Genomic DNA, 21,875 nt, shown 5'->3' on the forward strand with positions numbered 1-21,875 from the left:
AAAGATGTGAGTTGCAGCAATAGAAAATGCCAAGAAATCCCTCTAATCATTTTTCTGATCAAAGCTGAACACTCAAAAATTAGTCCTGAGACTCTTTTTGTCCTCAAAATTCTCTCTGCTTCCAGAGGTGATCCTGTTTCTGAGCCCAGCAGAAGCTTCAGGCAACAATTTCACAGGGAATTGACCTGGTGTGGCATCTCATTTCCACTAAAAAAAAAAGGCATTTCACTGTTCATCTCTGTTCAAACTCCTCTCCCTTCCCTTGTTTTAATTGACTTTCTCCACAGAAGGGTCTGATGAGCCAGCACAAAGTAAACAGCTAGAAAATGACCAGGAGTGCTAGAGGAGGGTGGAGGAAGGAGGGACCTTACATTTTCAGCAACAATAAGCTGTAATAACATTCATTAGCTCTCAGGGAACCACAGCCTAAATTAGATATGAAGAACTGGGCATTGCCTATCTTTTTCCATCAGCTCAGACATCCAGGTTTTAGACAGCTGCCCTCAGGTGAGATCTATCCCCTTCAGGAGTACTTAATCTGCCAAGGCAGGGTGGACTAGCTTTGATTTTATCACATTTCAGCCAGGGACATCCTTGGGTCCTTTTCAACCTGTACTCAGTAGCACTGCAGTGATGAAGAAAAGAGTAAAATACATGCAAATATTTACAGAGCAACTTAAGATTTTAGCCTAAATTTGGAACACTTGGAGAGCAATGCAGGCATCCCCAGGAGGATACCTAGAGACCTGTGAAGGCACTGTGAACCTGAATCTAATTTCACTTATTCCTATTTTCATTTACGCTTTTATGGCAAGCTTAATTCCATACATTCAGCAGAGTTGAACAAGATCAGGGAAACAAGTCCATTGTTTCAAAGGAGGAGAAGGCTGGTGTCAGGAATGAAGGTGTGCTGACTGGCAGAGTGTGTGGTAGGGTCCGATGTTCAACAGTATTTATGCACTGAAAACAAGTCAGACAATCTGCATGAGATCAAAAATTGTCCTTTTGACTCCTGCCTTCAAAACCCCTGGTCTTTCTTCACTGATCTGATTCAAGTGATATTTCTATGAAAGTATAGGTGGAAAATAAGGCAATGAAACACTGCACCTTTGTAATTGTACATTACAATTAATCTGTAATTTGCATTACAGACTTGGATTCTTAAAGAGGCAAGAAAAATAATGTACCACATGTCAAACCTGCACCTCTTGAGGTTGTCTTGGCATAGCTGGCTCTAACTTGCTGAACATCTTGGAACTCACAAAAAGATGTTCAAGGCATTTTTATACTAACATTTCAGTGGATCCACAGAAAGACCAACATGTCATGCATGGAATGAAAAATACCAAGAGTTCAAATATGAAGGTAATGAGTTTAAGTGAGCAGAACCAGAAAAGAATACACCCAAGAAACAGAATCTTGGAAAAATCAGTCTTTTTTTCTCTATGATCCAAATTAGACTGACATTTTGGGGGGATTGCCAGATACTACATGGTTAGTGGATTGTCCTGGGAAGCCTTGTGTGATATTTTTTGTGATTTTCATACAAAACGTATTTGCAGACCACTGACTGAAAAATCTCCTGTGCTGTGGAAGATAGTCCCAGGGTTCCACACTTCAGGTTGCATATGCAAAAATATTTGTGGTTACCTGAATCAAAGAGGACCATCCTTTATTAAATCTATTTCATTTGTTGCTAATAAACCATTGATACTGTTGAACACTGCAAATACCTTCAACTTTTAAGCACAAGCTTTTGAAGGAACCATTCACAACGTGCTTTGGTAAGAGAAATTTTTCTTGGGTTTTCTCCAACCATTCTTGCTAATGTGCTAAATTCTTCCATCCATTACCTTAGGAATAGGCAACATACTTTAATCTAGAAGGTGGTTTCCTGTCCCTTCATTATCTGGTTCTTTAGCAAATCTTTCTGTGTTAAGCTTTGTTTTTATTACTAACTGAATATATTAGGACTTAAAATTTTTGTACAACCAAAGTAGGTGTGGTACTATTTATAAATCAAGGGCAAGTTATGCAGTTTTCATAAGGTGGTTTATATTGCATATTTGAAATCTGGAGGTGTTTCAGGAATGTATCATAAAACCACCTTCCATAAACTGTCTCTCAGGAAACAGTAATGATAACAGAGGCAGACAGATCTCACTTTAAACAAGTTACCTTGTACCCTTGATACACTAAATTTCTGGAATTTTTTTTTACCAGATTGAAAATCTTTCCAACTTTTTGAAGTCTTATCAGCTAAGTTTTCAGAAGATTCACTTTACTGCTAAGATTTCCAAACACTCAGTAATGTTGAGGCTACATAGCTGTAAAACTCTTGCCTCATAAATTTTACAGGTTTATGAAAATCCTAATTGTATACCATGTACTGGATAAAAATAATTCTGTATATAAAATATATAAATGTACACATACTAATTAAGCTTCCAGACACCAAAATGGTGAACTTATAGATGTCAGAAAAAGATTTTACATCTGTGCATTTTACTAAATGTGAACAGTAACTTTTCTGGATTTTACCTCACTTATTATTTTTACAGAAAAAATGCGTGCAAAGCTTCATGTCTGACAATGTGGGTGTCAGAAGCCTGAAAAGGGTGAAACAAACTGGAAAAGTAGAATGAAAATATATAAAAACCTGTAAAATTACTATGTTCCCTGACTGTAGGCAAGAGCTATATTTAGATCTGGTAACCATAATGGAATATTGGTTAGAAGATGAAGGACAAATTTCAATACATGTTCATTACTTTAAAGAAATTACACCTTGGAGTAAGTCTTTTATATTGAAAAAGTACAGTAGTAAAAAAAAAAAAAAAAAAAAGAGTGTCTTTAGTGCAGAAAGTAGTTTACCTATATCCTATGTCCTATATCCTTCGGTGTTCATTTTGCTGCTGTTGGATATAACTGTGTAAATAAGGAATGCCTTTCACAGCCAAGATCCTCCATTTTTTCCATCCTTCGGTGAAGTCAGTTCACAGCATCACGACTGGATCTTGTGTGAAGAAACCCTGGGAGAATTCTATTTTATTTAACTATACTGAAATATTTTTCTTGCATGTTAAATACCCAATATTTAATAAAAACTATTTACCATCTGACATTTATCTCACTTGTTGCTTTTTTTTGGTGGGAGGCCTTGACAGCCCAGAGGAATAGCTAGGATGCCACAGATAAAACACAGATACTGATTTTTCACAAAGGAGCATTTCTTCCAACCATTTCCTAAATATTTGATTTAATGCATGTTAATTGAAATGCAACACAATTATAAATTACAGACTAATTTTATGCCTTTACACAATTCCTTGATTTTACACTGATGTCATAATCATTCTGACTAGACCAATATCTACTGAAAACCACCTGGATTTTCAATACTAAACACAAACAAACACCCGTATATCAGAAAATCTGAAACAATAAAAAGAAACTTTTCCAGATCATTTTCTAATGAACAGGAACTACTACTTTGAGGAACTCTTCGTGTAACTGTTCAGAGAAATTACATTATGGACTTTGGAATATAATGTATATATCAGTACCGTTTGATGTTACTATGTTTTGAACAACACTGTGTCACTGATGCCTAAAAAACTCTAGAAATGAGATAGAAACATTGAAAACAAAATAAAGCTTTACTGGGGCTGAATCTGATTAAACAGGTTCAGTTTTCATTATGATGCATCTAAGGTGAAGCCAGAATAGCAAAATGTCTGAAAGGAGGTGGTTTATCCCCCCACCTCCTCTCCCCACTGTCAGGGCCGTTTCCCACAGTCCAGCTCGGAGTGTTGGTTTAGTGAATCGATATGGATTCTGACAGGAGGCAGAGATAGCACAAGGTGAAAGTCAAGAGTGGATGCTGAAGAGCAAGGTGGATGTAAGAAACCAAACCATTCCTTTTGGGTGGGGTAGCCATCCTCCCCCATGAAGCAGGACCCTCATCTCTCTAACACAGTAACACCTCATGCACTATTACACCAGACCTGAGGATTCAGAGCTTAGTTCCAAAGGAAAATCACAAAGACTTCTGAATGCACAGCATTTCAGTCTCAATATGCTTAACAAAGAATTTGGTAGCCTTACACTTGCTTACAGATGGTCAAAATAAGACACAAAATTGTTGGGGTAGACCAATTTTTTTTTTTTTTTTTTTTTTTTTGCGACTCCAGAGAATTTTATTGTCCCCAGGGGCGGGGAGGTGGGACAGGGGCGTCCCCAAGGGTGTCCCCAGGGTGTCCCCAATGTCCAGGGGTGTCCCCAGGGGGTCCCCAATGTCCAGGGGTATCCCCAGGGGGTCCCCAGGGTGTCCCCAATGTCCAGGGGTGTCCCCAGGGAGTCCCCAGGGTGTCCCCAATGTCTAGGGGTGTCCCCAGGTATCCAGGAATGTCCCCGGGGGTGTCCAGGGGTCTCCCCAGGGTGTCCCCAATGTCCAGGGGTGTCCCCAGGGGTGTCCCCAATGTCCAGGCGTGTCCCCAAGGTGTCCCCAGATATCCAGGAATGTCCCCAGGGGTGTCCCCAGGTGTCCCCAGGTGTCCCCAGGCCCCTCATTTGGTGATGGTGTTCGCGTTCATGCTCTTGCCGGAGCCGCTCAGGACGATGTACGGCGTTTTCTGGGCGCACGTCACTGGAGCTCATCTTCTTCAGCAGCGTTTCCTCATCCAGTTTCTTCATCCTCCGCTCCGTCTTCATCTTCCCCGAGCCCTTCCCATGGAAGCGGTGGGAGAGCTGCTGGATCGCCTCCTTGGGGATGAGCTTGCGGCCGGTCTCGTCCACGTACTCGATCTTGACGTCGGGCCTGTATCCCTCCTTCTCCTTGAAATCCTGCGTGAAACCCCGGAACTCCTCACGGCGGCTGTACTTGTCATCGATGGCCATCTTGTCCTCGATGCAGTACACGGCCGAGGGCAGGGATTTGTTCGGGACTTTCACTCACGCCACTTTCTGCACCGTGGTCTCCAACAGCCCTTTGTTCTGGCACAGCAGCAGCGCCGCCGCCAGCCCCCGGTTCACGATGGGCTCCTCGTCCAGCATCGTGGTGCACGAGGCCGCTGCCGCTCCTCGGCCAGGTTGACGCTGCTCCACCCCACGTTCTCCTCCCCCTCCGAATCCGGGGGCTCCGGGGGTGACGCCGGGCGGCCGGCGCGCTCCAGGGCCATGAGCTCCTCCTGCTCCTCACGGTTCCCGGCCAGGCCGTAGGTCGGGATCTCTCCCAGCGTCCGGCAGAATTCCGAGGTGGCGTTGAAGACGATGCTGCTGCCCCCGGCCCGGGGGTCCGGCCCCCCCGGGACCCCCCCAGAGCCCTCCTGGAGCAGCTCCAGCACCTTCTCTCCCCCTCCCTCGCGCAGCTCCCGCAGCTGCCGCAGGCGCCGGCCCCGCTCCAGCTGCTGCTGCAGCTCCTGCTCTGCCTCATCTTCCTCCAGGGCCGGGGGGGTCCCGGGGGCCGCTGCCTCCTCGTCACTGCTGATTTCCATGTTTTCCGTGCGGGTGTCGTCCGAGGGCAGCGGGGCCTGGGGGGTCCCCTCGGGGGGGCTGGCGCCGTTTTCGGGGTCCCCACCGGCCCCCTCCTCATCCTCCTGCACCCGCCGGCCTCGGCCCCGCGACCTGGAGCCGAAATCCCCCTGGGTGTCTCCCGGGGCCAGCGCCAGGAGATCGTCGGCCTTGAGGGGTTTCTCCTTTTTCCGCAGTTTCCGAACGCGGCGCCGCGTTTTGCAGAACGTCACCGCCATCTCCTCGGGGCTCAGGTACTCCGGGGCCAGGCGGGGGAGGGGCAGCTCCAGGCTCTGGGGGGCGGGGCCGGGTGGGGGGAGGGGCCCGGGCCGGGGGTCCCCCCCCGCGTCCTGCGTCCCCCCCGGGCCCAGGCGGAACGAGGGGCGCGGCGCCGGCTCCTCGTACTGCGGCAGCAGCGCCGCCGCCTGAGGGGCGGAGCCCGGCTCCTGCTCGCTGTAGGGGTCGTAGCCGGGGCGGCGCCGCCGCAGCTCCTGATCCTCCCGCGCCCGCGCAGCCGCCGCCAGCGCAACCTGCTCCAGAACGTCCTCACCCGACTCCAGGACACCCCTGTCCTTGAGGGTCAGCACCAGCGTTTGTCCCTCGGGGATCGAGGCCGGGTCGTGCTCCACCGTCAGCCCCTGCAGGTCCCGGGCACTGTAACGCTCCCGCCGCCGCCGCTGGAACTCCTTCTCCACCAAGGGACTGACACCGAACTCCTGATCCATCTCCTCCAGCAGCTTGGCCCTTTTTTCCGCCAGTTCTTTCTCCCTCTGGAGCGCCCGGCTGCGCTCGATCCACGCGGCCGCGTCTTCCAGCCAGGGCTTCTCCTCCCCCAGAGTCTTCACTTTCCCCAGTTTTTGGTTCAGCAGCCGTTTCTCCTTGGCCGCCGCCAGTTTCTCGCGGATTTCCTCGCGCTGCCGCAGCGCCAGGGGATTGATCACCTCGGCCGCCACCGGGTCCTCCTTGGTGCCAGCCTCTTTCTTCACCGCGCTGGTTTCCAGTGGTTTGAGCCCCAGTTTGGCCCGGAGTTTATTGGTTTCTTCCACGCTCAAGGAGGATTCGGCTGCTGTGGATTTAGGAGCGGCGGGCTCCTCCCGCTCCTCCTTCCTCTCCCTCTTGGCTCTCCGCGCGTTCTCGGAGCCCCCCCGGCCATGGCCGCTCCTCCCGGGCTCCTCAGGGCCTCCGCGCCGGGAGGAACCGGAGCCTCCCTCGGAGCCCCCGCGCTCCCCCCGGGAGCGGCTGCGCTTCCCCCGCCGCGGTGCCGGTGCTCGCGGGGCCGCCCCGCGCTGCCGCCTCCGCCCGTCCCGGCCGCTCCCGGAGCCTCCTCGGCCGCCTCGGCCCCGCCGCGCTCCCGGTGCTTCTTCGAGGCGCCCATGGCCGCGCCGCCACTTCCGGGAGAAAAAAAAAATAAAAAAAAAAATGGAGCAGATGTGGCAGCGGCCTCAGGGAGACAAAGAGTTACATTGTCCCACCCCAAACCCCTTGTGAAGGGCGGCCCAGGTGTTCTGATTGGGTTTGAGTCCCTGGGGGGGTTCTCCCTTGGTGTGTTTCTAATGGTCCCTGACCCTGAACTCCATCCTCAAAGGTGTCAACCCTCGGTTCTGTCCCTCAAAAACCCTTGCTGTGCCTCTGTTCGGGGCTCTCTGTTCTGGACCTGACTTTGTTCCCATGCTGAATAAATGGTTTCATGAACCGGGAGCCCATCTCGGTTGGTGTTTCATGCTGGTCCCCAGAATCCTGCTGCTTCTCTGGACGAGATCCTGAGGTTGCTGACTGCAACAAATGGTGAGAGAATGCGGGCATCCAGTGAAGCACCAGGAGAACAGCAGGACCCAGCTCCATGGACACCTCGTAAGTCCCCGGCTGATGGCTTGAGAGCCGGCGAGACCCCTGCCTTGGAAAGGAGGACTCGAGATTACCTGGCAGGGAGACTGGGTTGAGAGTGCCTCGGGCATGGGGGAAGAAAAGGTCTTACAGAGGTGGGAGAGCCGAGACCAGACGCTGAGACAAGCACCTAACATCACCCAACGAGACGTATTATGGACGATATCAACACTATGGACGATTCTATTAACATTATAGACGATTATGGACGATATCAACATTATGGACGATTATATTAACATTATGGACAATTATGGACGGTATGGCTCTTCCAGTGGACTGTTTTTGTCTTCTGTGAAGTTCCTTTTTTGGTGTATACCTCCCTGTACCTTCCCCTTTCCTCTGTTCCTAAGGGCAGGACAAAGGGTGAAAAAAGCCAAGGTGGCTCGGGGTTGCTGCCGTTTCCCCGTCACCCCGGTGTCTTTCTGCCATCCCATCCCGTTTTCCTGAAGGCAGGCAAGGGACGGAGAACATCCACAGTGATGCGGGTCTGCTGCCGTCTGCCCGCTGTTCCGTGTCCTCCTTCACCCCCTGTCTTTCCATATTCCCGTTCCCTGTCCGGGAAAGTCCGTCCCGGACCCCCCCCCCCCCTTCCCAAGATGGCGCCGGCCATGTGGCTTGGGATCCCCTGTTTCCCGCCTTGCTCCTTCTTTTCCGGCCCCAAACCTTCCCTTCCCGAACCTCCCAGTAACTCCTGCTTCGGTCCCCCCCCTTTGTTCAGTGCTCCACGCCTGGGGGCTCTGGCTTTGCCATCGTGAGCAACACCTCCTCTGGGGAAATCGAAACTGTAGCCGAGCACCGAAAGCCAGTGTTTCACGGAGATCATCTAAAGAGGCGACGCCCACATGGGAGCCGGAGCCGAAGTTCGAGATCGAAGAATTCTGCCCCTCGTCAGAAGAGATCTAAGAGCTGCACCCTTCCAAAGAGAGAATCCTAAAGTGGAAGAGACTGAACTAAAAAACCATTATGTTTGCATTAAGTACCATCGCCGTTTAATTTGCCCGGCGTGGTCCGAGATTTAAGTGTTTGTTTTCAATTTTGTTTTTTCTGTTTGCTTGATGTGTTTTGTTATTGAGTTATTGGTGTCCCACAAAGCAAAGTGGGTGCTCTGTGGAGGAGGTGAGATTTTAAGGTGTATGTTTGGAAACATTTTAAGCTCCTAATTAAAATTTGAAAAAAATAAAAAATAAAAAAAATAAAAAAGGAGCAGATGTGGCAGCGGCCTCAGGGAGACAAAGAGTTACATTGTCCCACCCCAAACCCCTTGTGAAGGGCGGCCCAGGTGTTCTGATTGGGTTTGAGTCCCTGGGGGGGTTCTCCCTTGGTGTGTTTCTAATGGTCCCTGACCCTGAACTCCATCCTCAAAGGTGTCAACCCTCGGTTCTGTCCCTCAAAAACCCTTGCTGTGCCTCTGTTCGGGGCTTTCTGTTCTGGACCTGACTTTGTTCCCATGCTGAATAAATGGTTTCATGAACAGGGAGCCCGTCTCGTTGGTGTTTCATGCTGGTCCCCAGAATCCTGCTGCTTCCCTGGACGAGGTCCTGAGGTTGCTGACTGCAACAGACCAACAAACTCATGGGTTGTTGGGACCAGAACTCATGTCACCTGAAAGCTAGTCCTGTTTTCTGACTGCCAGGTCAGAGAGAGGTTTAGATTGGGTAGGAAGAAAAATTTCTTCACTGAATGCATTGTCAAGCACTGGAACAGGCTGCCCAAGGAAGTTGTGGAGTCATTGTCCCTGCAGGTGTTTAAAGGCACGTGGATATGGCACTTAGGGGCAGGGTTTAGGGGTGGACTTGGCAGTGCTGGATTAATGGTTGGACACACAGGGACCAGGGTGTGACATAAGGCAGCTCTGCTATTGCAAAGAGAAAGAATGGCAGAAGTGTGTTGTGAAGCTGAAGTCAGTGTGATGTGGGCTTTCAGGTGCAGACCAGAGAACAAACATTCCCATCACCTGGAGGAATCCTCTTAAGTGAGCAGTGGAAGGATTTCTTCACCAGAGTCATTCCACCAGCCACAGCTGATCATGTTTTAGGCCAGTAGAAAAGCTTTTCATAGAAATTAGCTTGGAGAGCAGCAATCATGAGGTAATTCTGGTTTTCATATGAAGGGAGCTTGGAAGCAGGTCAACAACTCAAGTGTGACAGAGTGGGAGGGAAGAATGGCAAACTCCACAACTCATCAGCCTATAAAGCTTTTAACAAATGTGCCAGCTACTTTCAGGTTGTGTCTAAAGGATGCCCTCAGGGAAAGCTGGTGTGTGGATAGATAGCAGCACAGGCATTGGGCTGGCATACTGACTTGAGATAGGTCCCAAGCCACAGACAGAGAGAAGTAACATACAGAAAAGGAGCCCGAGACACAATTGGACGAGGTGTCTCTGAGCAGGCAATGGCTGGGGAGGGATGATCTGCCCAACCAGAGCAAAAGGTTATATGGGCAGATGTGGCTGTTGAGGTACACTGTTAATAAGGAAGCAGAAGGAATGTTTGTGTTGGTCCTAAAGGACTAGTAAGGTCTTGAGCATACAACCCACCTGCCTTCACATTTGGGTGGAACTGGAGGATGGATGGGATGCCAGTGACTGAGGTGACAAATGGCAGAAATGCTAGCTGCCAGTCAGGGGATCTACCCCCATGAGGGGGCACTTTGTCTGCTGGTGGAGACTGTGAGTCATCTCAAGGATTTTGGGGAGCTGAGTTCCTCAAAGCTAACTACACCAAAGCCGATGTGCGTGTGGTCATCACAGACATTTGGATTATTTATAAATGAAGCAGCAGAGGGGAGGGCTCTCCAGAAATCATATCCCAGCAAGAAATATACATTAGAAGGATACTGGGAGCAAGAAGAAGAGGAGGTACAGAAATACAAAACTTCTCACAGTAACAGGAGATTGCCAACATGCAAATTGAGTTTGACCTTGCAAAGACAACACAAGTGAATGGCCAAAAAATTTGTTTCTAGAGCAAAGAGAATTAAGTAGTTGGCTATGCATTGACTGGAGAAGTGCTAAAGCTCTAAATAACCTATATATTTCCCAGATCTACGTGATTATAGTGTCTTCGTTTCAGTGCAGATCTGCTTCCTGATGAAACATGGACAATCATGTGGTCCTCAAACTTCTGACCTCTACAAAGGACAAGGTTTTGAGCACTGAAAGCACCCCCTGTTATTCCCTTAGTAGCAGACACATTAGAGAACCCGAGATATGTCTTCTGATACTATTTTCATTTTGCTGAGGAAATTAGAACATTAGAATGAACACACAGCATGGGATCCTGGTAAACCCATCCTAACAAAAAGTTGAAGAAAGTGGAAAACCTAGTTCTTAAGATGAAGAAAAAAGAAATCTCGACCTTTGGAACCTGATGGTTTGAATTCAAAAGCATGTACAACTTGAAAACACAATGTATGATAGAAATAATTAAAGACATGGATATAAATAGAAGATGGGATAAAAGGTTACCTAAAGCAGCATACCAGACTCAAAAGAACTCTTTTTCTGAGTGATTAAATTTTAAAAAATATTATGTGGGAGATACAATCTTTCTTTGTAAAATTAATCTGGAATAAGTGGGGATTAATACAAGAACTGTAAGGTGCACCAAGAACCAACTAAAGACAACCAGTAAGTGGGGAAGTACCTTGCCACAAAAATGTTGGCTTGCTATAGAAATTTTCTGATAAGAGAGATTTGGAAAGCATTCATATTAGGGAGGAGAATCCAAGCAAACAGGAAGAACTAGATGACCTTAAGGAGTGAAGCAATTGAAGTGGGATAATATTTAATGGTATCAAATGGCATGCTCTGTACCTAAGGATTTATAAGAAAGATTTATGCAATAAACTAGGAGCACATCCATTCAATATATGAGGTGCACACCCTGAATGTGCTAACTATCCACAGGATCTGTTGCCAACATAATGCAACTGTGACAAAGGTAGTGCCAGCCTAAAACCTATCAAGGGCCACTTCTGATACAGTTAGGAAAGTATCGGTGCTATTGCTAAAATCCTGGGAGATTACAAGTGGGTTATTATATATCATCATAAGGAAAGTTTTCTCCACCCTAGATTAGACATCTAAAAATTAAGTATTTAGTATGAACAGGTCATCCAAGACTCTTTTACATATGCTGAAGAGAATTCCAGAAAGCCATTAGTCTCAGCCTATAGTAATGTCCCATACAAATCTAAAGCTCTGGCTTCTGGAAGTTTCTTTCATATCTTCCTCATCTCTGAGTAAAAGGGTGGGAACATTTCAGATGTGTGAAAAATGGGTGAGGTGAATCCAGGTCAGGAACAGAGGCTAATGAACACAGTCTGGCCGTTTTTGCCAGGAGCAAAATATACAAATTGACTTGATAAAGTCTGAAAATAAAAAGATGTATTGTGGTAGCCATGTGTATTTACAGATGTAGTGGAAAAGTTCTAGCAGCCTTTAAGATGAAGACCAGTGCCAAAGGAGACTAGCAAAGAAAGAAAGTACATTGAATGGCTTTATTCAGTTCTGTGGAGCTACATTTAAACCTTGCTAGATATCCACTAATTGTTTAATCACATCTATCCTTTACCAGCTCTTTAGAGATAGTCATTCAATATTATAGACAACTTCATGACTTCATGGTACTTGCAGTGTATTTATAGCATACACCTTCCTGAAGTAAAACACTGTGTATACAAAATTGTCCTAGACTGGTCTGTTCGTGTTTGTCAGCGGCTGGCAAACCACAGTGTTTGTCAGTTTGCTAAAGTCATCTTTGTTTTGCCATTATCTGTCTTTGTCTCTCCTCTAGACACAACTTGGCTAGGTTTCTGTCTGAATTTAAGTATCAGTACTAAATTGTTGTGAAAAATACTGCTTAACACACTCTAAACAGACATATTGTCCATGACAATAAACATAAATCTTTGAAAATACCCTGCAGAGTAAATGACAGAACTTCAAATAAAACTGTCCTGCTTGGTATAAGGTTCTGCCATTATTATGAATTGTGCATCAGCATGTGTGTTTCTCAGATACTCTATGTTTCTGCACATATGTTTCTCAAATACTCTGTTTCTGCCTTATTTTGCAACCTTGTGACCTAGTCTAGCATTAAATCATAAGTTCAGCCCCTTAGTTTTATCCTGGCCTGTAGAGCACATGTACCATTACCGTTTCATAGATAGGAATAAGACATTTACACTTCCATGCTATATATCTGCACAGCCACTAACATTTTGCCTCTTTCTTAAACATGCCATCTAATATGTGACATCAAGATTAATCAGATTCATGTATCTTTTCAACATCTCATGATTTTCAAGAGGATTTAAAGGGGGAATTAGAAGATTTGTTTATGATCACATCCTTCCCAAGCTCTAATCACAGAACAATCCTTTGGCCAAAGGAGTGGGACAGAATCCTCCTATACTTTTTTCTTGCTAATTCAAGCTGAGACATAAAACCAAGGACAAAGCCTTCTTTCTAGGTGTATAGAAGAGCCCTTTTGAAGACCCCAGTAGGATGGAAAATTCCCAGAAAATAGACAATATATTTGCAGTGGTAGCTTCAATACTCTGCCCAAGGGTGCCCGTGTGCCATCATGCCTCCCGGGAATGGCTGACCCATAAAAAGTCTGCCAGTCAGTTACAGCTGGTGGAAAGTGGATATATTTATTGTTTGACTTCAACAGTAACAAATTGCAAGGAATTTATTCTGGATTTTTTTTTTAGAAAATCAAGCATATGTGATTGCAGTGTCAGTCTCCCCTGATAACCCCTGAAGGCACTGACAAACCTCAGCCAAACCTGGAAGAGTTTCAAAAACAAATTAAGTTCCTGTAAATCTGCAGGGGAGTGGTGGTGAGATAGAGGAGGGAGAGCCCCGGGGTTGTCCCTCTGGAAGGGGAAGGGCAGAATGGCACTGCAGGGAAGCCACAGCATCTGGTACCATTTGCTGGGGAGCAGCAACCTCTAGATGGGTATTCTGGTTTGCAAATTCCAGCACCATCTTTTACTCTTGGAAGCAAAATTCAGGCTTGATTTGAAAAGATGCACAAAAGCAGTCAGCCCCTGGAGAGGTCTGCTTAGCTGAAAATGCCTAAGAAAGCTCCATCCCAAGCACAGCAGGCACCAGCACCTCCAGCTCAACCCGTTTCTCCTCCTCAGCAGCAGCAGAGGAAGAGAAGGCTGTAGCCTCCCTGTGTTAGCATTGTTCCTTGGTAATGCCACCCAGCTGGATCACAGCAGGATAAACACACACCAGATAGTACAAATATTGCTTTCCTTTTCTTTGAAAGAAGCAAAATTCATATCTTGATGATGTGTCCCCTTAAGGGATAAATCCCACTACATTATGAAGAGTGTAGTTTCTTCCACAGCTGAATGCTACAACGTACACCTGTGGTATCATTTTGATAGTGACAATCATGAAAGACTTCAGCTGAGTTCTCTAACAAAAAAATCAAAGTCTAAATTTGTTATATATAAATAAAAAAGTAAATAAAGAAGGCAAATCTTTCTGTACTTCGGTTTTTAATGAAATATCTCTCATCTTCCCTCTTTTGTGAAAGGCTGTGAGGCAGCTGAAATGGAAAAGTTTAGCATCCAGAGAATGGGTTACAAGGTTTTTGCTTGTTCAAGGTAACCCTGTTTCATACTATCACCTGTGAATGAGCAGGTTCCAAGTAACATTTGAAAGAAGGACCCTTAATTCCTACTCCAGTTTCACATGACCAGCTCTTGGGTGTTTATGGATGTGCTTAAATTAAGCAGAGTTCTCCAGAACCGCAAAAAAAAAGGAACACTTATGTGTCAGCAGGACTCCCATATGATTACAATCTCCACAAAAGGGAAAAGTTTTATTATTTTGTGCAAATATCTTTCTGTGGAAACTAAATATAAATGGTTTAGCAGACTGAAATTGCTGTGAAGACTTCCAGTTCAGAGCAAACTCTTGAAATTTATTACAAATACCAAAGGCCAAAGGGGGATGAGCTGTACTTCAGAGTTGGAGGGAAAGAATCTCCCAAAAAAAAGCCACAATCAACATGTCATCTAAGCAAATTAATATCTCTACTCCCTGACAGAGAATTTTTTTGAAAGGGAGGGAGAAGGGGTGCTATTTTGAGTTCTAGGGATACTTCAGAATTCAGGGCTTCACTGCACTTTAGCCAGGAAAGCTTGTTTTAGATATTGCTTCTTTCAAATATTTCAGACCTTCCTTCCTTGAAAGTTCACATCTTCATAATGCCATCGAGTAATGTTTCATAAAGTACGTGAGAACCAACTGAGGTAGAAGTCCAGAATGCAAACACTGAGATTAAGATCATTAACACACACAAAAAAAAAAAAAAAAAAACCAAACCGAAAAACAAAACAACAAAGCATAAAGCATGTTCTGCTCCCAAACAAAACACTGATCCCTCCTTCTTACTTCCTGATTTGCTAATCAACAATAACTGGGTGAAAACAACCAACGATGTTTATACCTGCACATTGGATGCTGCCCTCTGGGCAAAGGCCTGGCACCTTCCCTCAGGTGCCACTTTCCTGGACCCATGTCAGACACTTGAAGTAAACAAGGAAACCCTTGGGGAGAGGCAGCACAGGGCAAGGACAGGGCTGGTGCTGACTTGCTGGCTCTGCACCTGCCTCCCGCCCCGGCACCTCTCCCGCTCCCTGCCCTTTGCGCACCCAGGCGTGACAGGCTGAGGTGCCTCTCTCAGCAGGTTGTACCCTTAGCTCTGGAGGCACAGGGGTTTTCCTGCCCTGTGTTTGCACAGAACCTAGGAGGCTAGGTATGTGTTTCTGTAGGGCTGCTGGAATAAAAACTTGAAAACAGCAAGTAGCAATGGAGCTGATGAAAATCGCCCAGCGCATTTACCCCCCAGGTCTGGCAATGCTGAAAGCTCACTGTGTTAACAAGGAGTTCCTCAAGTGTCACAGGTGCTTGCTCTGATAAATTAGTGTCTAATCCTAAAGGTGGCTCATTGGTTTTCAGTATTAGGCCCTTAATCTCCTTCCCTAGCTCAGGAATCTTCTCACCCTGCACCCAGAGAGATCATCAGTCATTCCTTCGCCCAGAGTTACCAAACAACATCCAATATTTTAGTAAAGATGTCAAAGTGTCTGTCTAAACATCTTCTGGTTTTGGCCTGAAACTGATACGGGTTGAAAGTCTTCAGCTCTTCCCTAAATCCTGACAGTTGGCTAACAACAAATAAAAAGCAGCCCAGTGATTTACTGTGTTGCTCCCACATTGTTGTGCTCTGTGTTTCTTTAAGAAAGGTGAGAGTATATGTGTAAGAGTCTTGAAATACAGTGGTTGCCATGGCAATTATCTGTGTTTAGAGAGTGGAGGGGAGTAAAGTTCCATGTAAGTGGTCAGAGTAGAGTGCAAGTTAAACATGCCTCTTTGCAGGTCTAAATTATGTACTTTTCTCTCCCCGCCCCATCCCCCCTCCAAATAGTTGTGAAAATATGCATAGATTGTCTGATGAGCTCCAAACTATTCTTGCAACAATGTCAGATTTTTTTTTCCCCCTCAATATTCCCACTTGCCTGTAAATCCTATGAGAATAAAGCATAAGGCTGCAGAATTGCCCGTCCACACTCCCATCCAGGAGTTTCCTTATCTGGTTCATTTCTCCTTAATGGGACTGAGTGCTAATGGGACTCTTACAAAACTAACAGATCAAAAATATAGGTACAGCTAAATGGCTGTAAATTTAATTTGAAGGGAATGTTGTATAAGTATAAATCATCAGGACAAATATCCCTTAGCATTTATACTGTGCTTTACAATTTCTAATTACTCTGTGGATTTGTTGCTTTAGAACAAACCTGCATTATGCCTGGAGCTAAAACATCTATTCTCCATAAATCTTTGTCCTCATGGTCTCTCCTATTTTCATTTATCAACCTAGATTTTTCCCCATTTCCTCACATACACGATAAGGATATGATTCCCATCCTCCACGTGCATGCACACACCTTGTGTAGTTACTTGCCAGGTGTTCCACACTCAAGGTTGGCTCTAAGGCCCTTTGTAGGGCTCTTTAGCTTTCACACAGGAATATTCCAATGCTTAAGGACAGTGATCACAACAGAAAATTTCACAGGGATAGTGTTCACTTTCAGATACCACAAAATGAATGGTGATTTTTGAAGCATTCACAGGTGAGAGTCTATGCTGACCACCTCCTGGATGCCACTTCTCCCAGAAATGGGCTGTGAGGGTAGCAAAACTGGAATATGTACCTTGCAGTACATAAGGAGCCCCTAAGGAACAGTGGCTACACTAGGAACGAGCCACTGCTTAATGCTGATTTAGAATTCACTTACAGCACTGATGTGCTCCGCTTGAATAGAGAGTGAATTCAGCAAAGGAACTGACACCATGACAGTTTGACACAGCTGCTCTTTAAGACGTGTTGCCAGGGGCTTCCTTAAATATTAATGGGTAGATTGCAAGATGGAAATACATGATTAGGTACTTTTGAAACACTGGATCCTGAGGCTCTGCTGGTTTCCAAGTAGCTGTTGGTAAAGGAGCCAGGGGTTCCAGCAGCTCTGAGCTAAGGAAAGGAAGCTGTATTTACTCCTACATCCAGAAAGGCCATGTTGGATAACACTGAAGGCATTTCATCCTTCACTTTCCACCCTTTTCCAGTGTTCTGAAAGCTGCAATAATCTTCCTCTGCAAAAGAATGGTGGGTAATTTTATAGTTTTTAAGAGGTGTAAGAACTAAGCTTTACAAAAGAATCAGAAATTATTTGGTCCTTGTCTCACTGTGTTTAACCCTGTTTTACATGAGGCATTTAGTGGCATTGATAAACAATTCAGTTGATGAAGGAAGAAAAAACAGAGATTACCAAAATACTATCACAGTGATAAGCTGTATGACCAGCATGATGCCTCCATGGCAAGCAGTTTCATACCCCACTCTGGTAGGCAGCATGAGAAGAGAGGCATTTTAGGAGGCATCTAGGAAAGGCAAGGGTGGTGAGCAGTTGGAGAACAGATGTGGGAAAGGTCTTTCATGATTATGGGTATACTACTATTAGAGGAGTAAATATGCAGTACTGGTAAAAGGGGTCCTTAGGCATTATTTTAGGGCTTGTATTTCCAGAGCCTGAAGAATGGCAGATCACAAGCATCACACCAACCACTCATTTGCAAAGAAAACGCTGCACCAGTAAGAACCTCTCTCTGAGCTGAACTGATCCAGTAATACAGCCTATCAATTAAAAGGCTCTTCCAAAACCACCACCTCACAGAAATCCCATTTTACAACTAGGCAATGCCCTCTCTCCCCTACTGTCTGATTTACTGCCCAGCTATTGCTCTTCAGATTACTCTCTTTATATATCTAGGTGATTCAGTGAGCATGGGAGCATGAGGCAGACTCACTGGACAGTGTAATGAAGCTGGGTGGCATTGCTTAGATTATCTCAGAGTGTGTTAGTTGCTTCTCAGGGTCGATACAGACCCTGCCCCATTGATCCTGCTGCCTAATGGTTCTATAATTACAGTAACCTTTGTGAAAGCTTAGCAATAAATAACATTTTCCATGAGGCTAGTACTGTTTCAAAAAACAGTGACTTGCATATGCAGGGTATGACTGCTTTCTCCGTCAGCTGAAGCCACATCATCTCCTCCACCTTGTGCCCGTAGGGGAGAGCAGCCATAAGCTAGTCTGTGGCTTAAACCCTGTCTGAGGACACAGGTTAAATCTGTATTGTTCTGCTCATGGATATGCACGGGGTCTGAAAATACTCAAAGGCAAAAGTGCAAGAGCATCAGATGAGTAGAAAAAGACAGTGACAGAGAATAAAATTGGAAAAGTGTCCCAGTTACGAGGCACTCTCCCCACCACCTCAGGGTACCTCAGGCTTACCAGCTAGGTCTGAATGAGGCAGGTTAGAAATCCGGAAGGTATCTGGGAGAGGGAAAAGTCCATCTCATCTCAAAAGTATTCTGCACATTGATGCAATTCAGTGAAAATGTGCATGGCTAGCTGTCCCCTTAGGCTCAGGAAGGAAGGTTTATCAAACTCCCAGTGACCATGTTAGCGCCAGGACATGTGTGGTCTGGCATCCTCCACCCTGTGCCACACAGAAATCCTACCCTGCCATGCTTGCCAGGACTGTGGGTCAGTTTTAACTTTAGTTTACCTTCTTGCTTTCACACTACCCCCAGGCCAGGGATCAGGAACCCTGCGGGTTCCATGGTGGTATTTAAAGCCCTGCTGGATAGACCTAGCAGCATCCTCACTCATGAGGGAGAATTAGGAGCATTATTTACAGGAATTTCAGCCCTCTCTACCACATCAGACATTAAACTATGCACAGCCCTAATTTTAGGCCATTTACTTTCATAGACCTCAATATGGTTTTAGCTTTATGGAAAGTATTGGCTATTACAAAATAACCTGTAGATAAGATCATGACATCAAAGAATCTTGTATTATTTCAGTAACTATCAGTTTTGTGAAGTCATGAGCATTTTGGGCCAATCTTGAAAAATACCTACAGTGTGTTCTGCAAACATTTGCAACCTTGCACAATAGCGTCTCTTTTTTTTCTCCAGGACTCTTTACATGCCTCCAAAGTGGTTTCTGGATTGGGCCCCAGGCACTTGGGGACTCTGCAGCTCATTCACATGCTGTAATGAGGTAGTTTGTACTAGATTTTCAATTTAGTTGTAGAGCTCGGTCCATTTCAGCAAAGTTTCTTCATGAAGTAGGAAATATAAAGCTGGAAATATTACAATGCCATAACCATGAAACACAGACTTCCTGCATTTCAGTCCACTTTAAAAAAGAAATAGTGTCTGTCATTTGTAAGTTTTAAAATAAATTAAGTGCACGGAGGAAGGTATTAAAGAGAAAACACCTTAAAAACAAGTGGGAAAACTCAGTCTTTTTCATTCGGTGAAGAGTGTGACAGCATATGGTAGATAGTGGGTGGTTGTTCTAAACATAACATGTATGTGTCCAACCTAAAATGTTTTATTGGTCCCTACTTATGAAAGCAGCAGCTAAAAATGACTGATGACTGTTCTTTCTATATCAGCAGCGTGTAAAGCCTCAAGGAAAAGAAAAATCAGTCTTTAAACTCATAAACATCTTCAAACAGCCATAAAACTCTGTTTAACACACTGCTTTTTCCAAGGTACCACAAATTTAATGTTTTCTCTTTGTGAAACCATAAGACTACATTGTTTTTAAATATCAATATTATTTTCAGATAATCCTAAAATGTGTCCAGAAAAGAGGGAAATAATGGAACAATCTTCCCTTTTCCCAGAGTTGCTGTAGCTCTCATCTCAATATCCTTTGAGAGTACAAGTATCTAGGACTACATACTCATGTTTGTTTAATACCAGAGAAAATACAAATCACAATTACAAGCTTCCCAGATCTATAGGAGAAAGCAGTTTTATCCCCATCTTCATTGCAACTGAGTACACTATAAAGGTGAAAGTTGAGCAGGGAGCAACATCTCCCCACTGTCCCCTCATTTTTTCCCTCTGAGAGTTATTATGGAAGGAACTGAGGCTGAAACTGAGAAATCTCACACTGTTCTCCAAGTAAGTCCAGTTTGTTACTAACCTGTCCTCCTGTGGCAGTGACTCCTGCGTCTGAGGCCAGCTGCCAAGCACGCTCCCTCTTCCTCCCACACAAGTTTCATCCTTGTGGTCAGCTGTTTCTTGGAAGCTGGGGAGCATAATTGATATTGCAACTATCACGCTGTGTGCAGAGTGAGCTTACACAACCCCGTGAACATGCTTTTCTTGCCCTCTCCACCCACCTTTCTCTAAAGCTATGCATTTGTTGGTAAAAACAGGATTCAGGTGTCCAGCTGATGGGTGGAGCTCAGGTGCTTCTGCAGATGTGCATCCTAATCCCCCTCCAGAGACCAGACTGCAGCCGGGTGACCATCCCTTTGAGTGACCTCAGCCCAGTGGCACAAGGGGCCCTATCCCTGGCCCTGCACCACCAGCAGCACTGGCATTAGTGCCTGCGAGCAGCCTCCCAGCTCAAGGAGTGTCAGCAGCTAGCCAGCTTGCTGGAAAAGCAGGGAAGATGCACATGCTGCACATGTGCCTCCCAAACCTGTCTCAGCTCTGAATTTCACCTCCCATATAGCTGAGTTCCCCTGGTTACTTGGGCTTCAGAGGGCCAAGTCTGCGCCAGCAAGTGCGGGATAGCTCCCCAAAGTGCTGGCTGTGAAACAGATGAAGGCACATTTTGTGACTTTGTCCCAAAACAGCACAGAAAATTTGAGATGAACATGAGTTTTGGAACAAATTCAAAACTGTCACTTTGGGGGTTGTGGCTGGATTTGTGGGTTTTTCTGGTTTGGTTTTTTTTTTTCTGGTTGGCTGGAGAGGTTTGGGGGTTTGGATTGTTTTTTATCAACATGACACAACCTCTGCTTTTCCAATGAAAGGACTGCAGAGCTGTTCATCAGACAGTGCCTCACCCTCAGTAGGACTGGCCTGAGAGCTGCACCAAAGGATTCTATGGAATAAATACTTCTTTGTGTTCACACAGTCTTATCCCTGAGAAAGGAGAAAACTCACCCAGCCTGCTGTAATAATGACTTTTATCAGAATTAGAGCATGAGAAAATCATTTGTGTCTATAGTAACGTGATTCGTCCAAGTTTGGAAAAGGAAACACTGCTGACACACTACGTTTTTATTGGTTATTCTTCTGAGAACCTCAAATCTCCTTATTCATAACCTAACATCTCCAGCCCCACATGTGCAATTTTTATTAAAACTTTTTTTTTAATTAAACATTGCCCTGACAAAACCTTAGATAGCTTGAGTTTTATGAATTCTGTGCATTCTAATTTCATTATTTATGATGTATATAACCTCAAATGCTTTTGCATGCTGCTTTAAATGCCTGCAAGTTTCTCGCCTCAAAAGATGGTAATCTATGTAATACAAAAATCTCTGAGTGAAGGTATGCTGATTGTTGTGAGGGAAAAGCAAAAAAAAAACAGCCACAACAAAGACAAGTGCGGAAATTTGGTTGCAATAACGTGATGTGATCCCTGGTAATACACACATGTACCTTATGTACTTGAGGTTAGTTTTATATAGCACCTTTCAATTATTTTACTGATGACAAATATGTTTACACAGCTCTACAGAGCTACTTGGGAAACTTTAGCACACATAGCATTGCAGTACACTGGGAAGATAAATCCTGAGTATACGGGGCCAGCATTATTCCTGCTCATTGCAGCAACTGGGAAATTAAATCACTAAAAATGTAGAAGGAAGCATCAGTTCACAGAACACCTCAAAATACTGAGGAGAAAAGAAAGGTTTTCAGAGTATTCATCTTCTTGGAAACAATTCCCAAATTAAAAGATAATCAGTGATAGTTAAAAAATCTTCTCTAAAATTCACTATATTTAGGCCCTTGGTAGTTCAATTATGAAAACAAACAGAATTCTGCTCACTTTATT

General features: G+C 45.1%; 1 protein-coding gene across 1 annotated transcript in view; it reads right to left on the reverse strand.

The window, feature by feature from the left end:
* Nucleotides 1–4,506: 4,506 nt before the first annotated feature.
* Nucleotides 4,507–21,875, reverse strand: part of LOC131577661 (U4/U6.U5 tri-snRNP-associated protein 1-like) — a 32,438-nt gene continuing 15,069 nt past the window's right edge. The window contains 3 exon segments of the mRNA XM_058835729.1: nt 4,507–4,641; nt 4,643–5,072; nt 5,075–6,899. Coding sequence (XP_058691712.1) covers nt 4,569–4,641; nt 4,643–5,072; nt 5,075–6,899 — 2,328 coding nt within the window. The 3' untranslated portion in view covers nt 4,507–4,568.

The sequence above is a fragment of the Poecile atricapillus genome, chromosome 1 (genome assembly GCF_030490865.1).
Source record: "Poecile atricapillus isolate bPoeAtr1 chromosome 1, bPoeAtr1.hap1, whole genome shotgun sequence".
NCBI lineage: Eukaryota > Metazoa > Chordata > Aves > Passeriformes > Paridae > Poecile > Poecile atricapillus.